At 43.0% G+C, this 6557-nt stretch overlaps 1 protein-coding gene across 5 annotated transcripts in view; it reads left to right on the top strand.

Annotated features, from left to right (window-relative positions):
* The window catches only part of ARHGEF3 (Rho guanine nucleotide exchange factor (GEF) 3), a 345766-nt gene extending 340133 nt beyond the window's left edge, over nucleotides 1-5633 (top strand). For all 5 annotated transcript variants that reach the window (XM_011947258.1, XM_011947259.1, XM_011947261.1 and 2 more), the window contains 2 exons: nucleotides 637-823; nucleotides 3428-5633. In XM_011947258.1, the coding sequence (XP_011802648.1) occupies nucleotides 637-823; nucleotides 3428-3780 (540 nt within the window). In that variant the 3' untranslated portion in view covers nucleotides 3781-5633. The remainder of the gene's footprint in view (nucleotides 1-636; nucleotides 824-3427) is intronic.
* The last annotated feature ends 924 nt before the right edge of the window (nucleotides 5634-6557 follow it).

Consider the following 6557-nt stretch of genomic DNA (forward strand, 5'->3'; position numbering starts at 1 on the left):
TAGATGGAGTCTTGCACTGTCGCCCAGGCTGGAGTGCAGGCATGAGCCACAGCGCCCGGCCTAGTTTTTGTATTTTTAATAGAGATGGGGTTTCACCATATTGGCCAGGCTGGTCTCGAACTCCTAACCTCAAGTGATCCGCCCACCTCAGCCTCCCAAAGTGCTGGAATTACAGGTGTGAGCCACCATGTCCGGCCTGCTTACTTAGAATTATATTGAGTAATAAAACCAAAGCCAAAAGAGTGCTAACTTTTTTTCCCTTCATTGCCCTCTTGATTCTATTTCCCTTTCTCGTTTTTTTCTTATAGGAGCTGGGGCAGATATGTCTGTACAACTTGTGAATTGCAATATGAATAGGGCCCCCAAAGTTGGCAACCCTGGCTGCAGGTATCTGTAGGCAGAAGGGCTTGCTCCACTGAGTCCCTAGGGAGGTGCTTCTACAGGAAGGGCAGTGGACATATCTGGAAGTGCCTCCATCATGCCCAACTTTGGTTCTCCTGGAGGTAGATTTGAACCTAGGAGTTCATAATCCAGTGTGAACCTGGTACCTGGGGACCTCTCTATCCACAGAGGTCCATATATCAACCACTCATTACATTATTGCTTAGTGAAAGCCTGTGGATTTTTTTCTTCTAGAAACTGCACGTTTTCCTGTTCCAAGAAGTGCTTGTGGTCACTCGAGCCGTCACCCACAATGAGCAGCTTTGCTACCAGCTGTACCGTCAGCCAATCCCCGTGAAGGACCTCCTGCTGGAAGACCTCCAGGACGGAGAAGTGAGGCTGGGTGGCTCCCTGCGAGGGGCATTCAGCAACAACGAGAGAAGTATGGATAGCAGTCGGGGTTGACATGTTGAACGTTTTTGGCTGTGGTAGTTTGGAGGGAGTGGGCAGCTGGTGGAAAGAGAAAAGCCAGTTCTGAAGTCAAACTGCATTTGAATGCTGTCTCATCACTTCCTGATTATGTACTTTGTTTAGCCCCTGTGATTCTCAGTTTCTCATCTCCAAAATGGAAATGCATACATACCTCCTTCATAAGATTATTATAAGGATTTAGTAAGATACTCCAAGTGAACCTGTCTGCACATAGTTAGTGCTCCTTAAGTTCCCTTTCTCTGTCTTTTTCCATTGGATAAAAACATGCTTAAAACCAGATAGCCCCTACGTGGATACCATTTGCATTATGGTGGGTTTTGCAGTTGAACTGGTAGACTTGTCCCTAAAGAGACATAAGAATGGTCAACTGGAATGTGGGTTCATCTGTAACATTACTCAGTGGGCCTAATTTAAGACTTCATAAACGAATTAATTAAAAGAAGCCAAGATAGCAGTATCTATCGAGCATCTAACATGATACTCAGTGAAACAAGCAAGTAACTTCCTTCCCCTATGGAGCTTGCATTGTGATGGAGGAGAAAGATGATAAGCAAATGAATACTCTAAGTGTTGTTAAGAAAACTTAAAACCCAGTAAGGGAATAGGAAGGGATAGCAATAGGAGGTCTGTTTTATTTTTATTTATGTATTTTTTTGAGACAGAGTCTTACTCTGTTACCCAGGCTGGTGTGTGGTAGCGTGATCTCGGCTCACTGTACCCTCTTCCTCCTGGGTTCAAGCAATTCTTGTGTCTCACCCTCCCAAGTAACTGGGAATACAGGCGCGGGCCACCACACCTGGCTAATTTTTGTATTTTCAGTAGAGACGAGGTTTTGCCATGTTGGCCAGGCTGGTCTCGAACTCCTGGCCCCAAGTGATCCACCCACCTCAGCCTCCCAAAGTGCTGGGATTACAGGCCCCCAGGCCCCGCCTGGAGGTCTGTTTTAAATGAAATAGGGAACACTTCTTTGAGAAAGTAACCTTTGAGCTTCCTGGGTTAACATAGGCATCATACTGTCAAAGTAATTAGTATGTACTGCCTTCTACCTACTGATCAATCCCTCTACCCTAGGAGTAGTAGTAGAAATAAGAGCTTATGTTTCTTGAGTATTGACTATGTGCCAGGCATTTTATAAGCATTTACATGTATTACATTTATTCCTCATAACAACCATATAAAGTAGGTTCTTGTTTTCTTCATTTTACAAGTTAGGAACTAAGATACAGAGGATTTAAGGTACTTGCCCAAGATCAAAGGGTGGAGCCTAAATTTGAAGGACAGAGATTAGCTTCTAGCCGAAGATGGCTAGCAGTAAAACATTTTGGCCTCCTCTCCCTTTGTTCCTTAGCCTCTAAGCCATTGGAAGTGGTTGATGGTTCCCAGTCTACTGGCTGCAGGGTTAGTGCAAAGGGATGGACTGCAGATGTTTCTGTGAACCAAGCATTGCATGTGGCACACAAGGCCCATTAAATGTCCATTATATTGTTGTTATTAGATTAAATAGGCCAGGCATGGTGGCTTATACCTGTAAGCCCATCTTTTTGGGAGGCTGAGGTGGGTGGATCACCTGAGGTCAGGAGTTCGAGACCAGCCTGACCAACATTGCAAAACCCTGTCTCTACTAAAAAAATACAAAAATTAGCCGGGTGTGGTGGTGAGTGCCTGTAATCCCAGCTACTTGGGAGGCTGAGACAGGAGAATCACTTGAACCCAGGAGGCAGAGGTTGCAGTGAGCGAAGATTGTGCCACTGCACTCCAGAGCAAGACTCCGTCTCAAAAAAAAAAAAAGATTAAATAAAATGTCTTCCATATTGTGGACTACCATTTCTTTTAAATGCAGATAGCTCCTGTTGAGGTAATTAAAATGTAATTTCATTTGACAATGAAACCAAGTTTGTCTACATATATCTTCTCCATCATTGAATACTAAGTGTATAGATACTCTCTTGGAGAAACATGGGCATGTTTTAATATTAAAAAGAGCCTCTCAAACTGAAAAAAAGCTCTAGCTTGGTCTACTTGTTGAAATTACAGATTTTGAAACCCACTTTTAGATCTACTGAATCAGAATCTCTCAAAAAGGGCCTGGGGATTTATTTTTATTTGTTTATTTTTATTTTTTGAGAAAAGGTGTCACTATATTGCTCAGGCTGATCTCAAACTCCTGGACTCAAGCAGCGCTCCCACTTCAGTCTCCTGAGGGCATCTGTCTTTTTCACAAGTTCTCACCCCAAGGGATTTTGTTATGCAGCCAGATTTGGTCACCAGTACTCTGGGCTCCCCTAAATCACTTAACTTTGTTGTTGCAAGATGATCTCCACCTGCTGGTTTCTGAGATAAATGAGGGCAGCTGAACGCTAGACCTGTGTCAGCCCCAACTGCCTGATGGTGACTGCAGGGTGGAGCTGAGCCATGTCCCAGTTCAGTGGGAAACGTTTTGTTATCAGCAATACCTGCCATGGATTCTGGGGTTTAGTGTCACTACGTGTGTTCTCTTTGGCCTGAGGAAGGATCTGTCCATTGACTTTGTTTTTCATGTGTTTTTCCCTTCTAGTTAAAAACTTCTTCAGAGTCAGTTTCAAAAACGGATCCCAAAGTCAGACCCACTCGCTACAAGCCAATGACACCTTCAACAAACAGCAGTGGCTTAACTGTATTCGTCAAGCCAAAGAAACAGTTTTATGTGCTGCTGGGCAAGCTGGGGTGCTTGACTCCGAGGGATCATTCCTAAATCCCACCACTGGGAGCAGAGAGCTACAGGGAGAAACAAAACTTGAACAGATGGACCAATCGGACAGCGAGTCAGACTGTAGTATGGACACGAGTGAGGTCAGCCTCGACTGTGAGCGCATGGAACAGACAGACTCTTCCTGTGGGAACAGCAGGCATGGTGAAAGCAACGTCTGACAGAAGCATGCGCATTTCGGAAAGCAGGCCTGCGTCTTACCTGTACAGTATTTGCATTCCGCAGATGGAACGGTTTGGAGAAGCACTTTTTCATACTTTCGTGAAAATATACATGTTGACCCAGTCTCTTGTATCTGTACCTTTGTCCCTAGTACTGTAACTGCCAATCTGTCTGTGTAAGCTGGAATCTGTGGCAACTATTACCCTGTTTTGTATTTCACAAGTGTCTGGATGGATGGAGAGGTACTCAAACAAGTTACTTTCAATTGTCCTGCTGGGTTTTAAAAAAAATAGAAAAAGAATCTCGAAACTACTGTTTTACGTAGATTGCTTGAAGAGTCCTTCCTCTTGTGCTTCTGTAGCACTTTCCCAGCTCTTAGATGTGGTAGTCAAAGGCACAGAATTTAGAGGGCCTTGTAAATAGGGCATGAGGAAGTCACCTGTGTATCGGGATGGTATTAGAGAGAGAATCAGGAAAGACCAACTCATGAAGTGAACTTGGTTCGATTTTATTCAACTAGAAAGCTTGAAAACATCCCTGGGGATTCTGAAGGCTTAATTTTGCAAAGGAGGACGCACTGTCTGAACCTTGCAACTTCATCCAGTGCAAGTTTGATGCAAGAATGTATTAGGACATAAAATAGAGGCTGACCTTAAAAAGGGCCAGGACAAAAGCAGCTGCCAGCTCTGAATCTTTAACTGAAATGCACATGGCACCAGGAGGTGTCTCTCATAGTTGGTTGCTAGCCTAAAACATCAGAATAGAACTGAAATGGCCTAAGAAAGCCTTCCAGGATAACAAGAAGGCCCTGTCTTCATTGCGTTTCATCTGCCTAGGCCTACTCATATTTTAGAGAATGAATGAAGCAACAAGGGAGAGAGACCATGACTCTATCGATGACACTGTTTATAGATACACAGGAGAGGAAGAATTTGGAATGAAAAGCACTTCGTCAGAACCTTGTGTGGGAGCCACTGAGAGAAAAGCAAGGCTGAGAAAGGCCAGAGCCTTGGGCTTTCCTGCTCTGCTTTTGGGTTGTCAGTTTGCCATCTCTGGTTCTGTGCTATAATCAGAATTGTAATTATGTTCTCCAGAGGCCAATTTCATTAACTCTGATGAATTAGGATCAGCTAGCCACATTAGTAACCTCTTTGTCCAGCTTTGATTTACAGTGCAGGGTAAAGTGCAGACCTTAAAAAAAGCGAAGTACCTAGAAGAGCTCCCTGCAAGTGTAAATATTAAGGATGACCTGTGCAAAATTATACCCACACCAGCACTAGTGGTAATTATTCTAAATTATTGCCAAAAAGTTTTTCTTTAATCTTCTGTCTTTCAAGTTTACAGAAAAGAAAGTAAGTGCATTGATGTCATTTTATTATGTACATACATCATGTGCATTCAAAGAAGCTGTGTGACAGGATATGTCAATATAAAAACAAGGTATATACTTTATTATTTTTTAAAAACAAGGATATTGTGGTCAATTTTACCCTATAAAACATATTTCTGTATTTATAGATCTTAAACATGGTGAATTTTTTTCTATTACAAGTTTATTTAAAACTGCTTTGTTTCTCAAGTTGTTATTGATACAGCAAGTGAACCTGCTGCAGACAGAAGCAGAGGAAAGCCAAGAACAGCCTTTTAATGGTGAAGAAAAGAATGAATGATTCTTTGTAGGAGCCATCAGCCACTTTGAGGAGCCATCAGCCAGTGTGGTGGGAAAAGAGGTTTGTCAAGTGTTGGCCTATGGGAAGAAAGTCAATGAATGTTTTGATGAAATGAATGTTTTTGTATAATGGCCTTAAACTTTTCTGGAAATATTTCAAATAAATTACATTATTAAGTCATCCTCCAAGTGTACAGTGTTTGTCCTACAAACAAAATAACAGGTTTCAGCTGTGTTCCTGGGGAGGTTCTTTCTGAAATTTTTGTTTGTGGTTCCTAAATACAAACTTTAAAATAGGGTGCAGATTGATATAAATGCTTTTCTTTGATCTATCAAAACTTTCACAGAACTCGCCTTTTTTTCTTTCTTTTGAAACAGGGTCTCACTCTGTCACCCAGGCTGGAGTGTGGTGGTGTGATCATAGCTCACTGCAACCTCAAATCCCTGGGCTTACACAATCCTCCTACCTCAGCCTCCCAAGTAACTGGGATTACAGGTGCACATCACCACATCTGGCTAATTTTTAAATTTTTTGTAAAGATTGAAGTCTCACTACGTTGCCCAGGCTGGTCCTGAAGCCCCTGGCCTCAAGTGATCCTTCTGCCACAACCTCCTAAAGTGTTGGGATTACAGGCATAATCCACTGAGTCTGTACAATAACTCATAATTCTAAAATCTATTTTCTCAAGCATTCTCTTTTCATTCACTTATGTGTTCACTTTTAATATCTGGAATCCATACTATATATAAAGTCAAGTGATAAGTCATAGATGTTACAGAAAAGAAATGTTGAATCTCACTGCTAATATAGGTAACTGTTGAGGAACTTGAGGCTAAATAAAAGAAGGCAAATTTCTGGGGCTGGGCGCGGTGGCTCAAGCCTGTAATCCCAGTACTTTGGGAGGCCGAGACGGGTGGATCACGAGGCCAGGAGATCGAGACCATCCTGGCTAATACGGCGAAACCCCGTCTCTACTAAAAAATACAAAAAACTAGCCGGGCGAGGTGGCAGACGCCGGTAGTCCCAGCTACTCGGGAGGCTGAGGCAGGAGAATGGCGTGAACCCAGGAGGCGGAGCTTGCAGTGAGCTGAGATCCGGCCACTGCC

This window comes from Colobus angolensis, unplaced genomic scaffold (assembly GCF_000951035.1).
Source record: "Colobus angolensis palliatus isolate OR3802 unplaced genomic scaffold, Cang.pa_1.0 Scaffold26, whole genome shotgun sequence".
Classification (NCBI taxonomy): Eukaryota; Metazoa; Chordata; class Mammalia; order Primates; family Cercopithecidae; genus Colobus; species Colobus angolensis.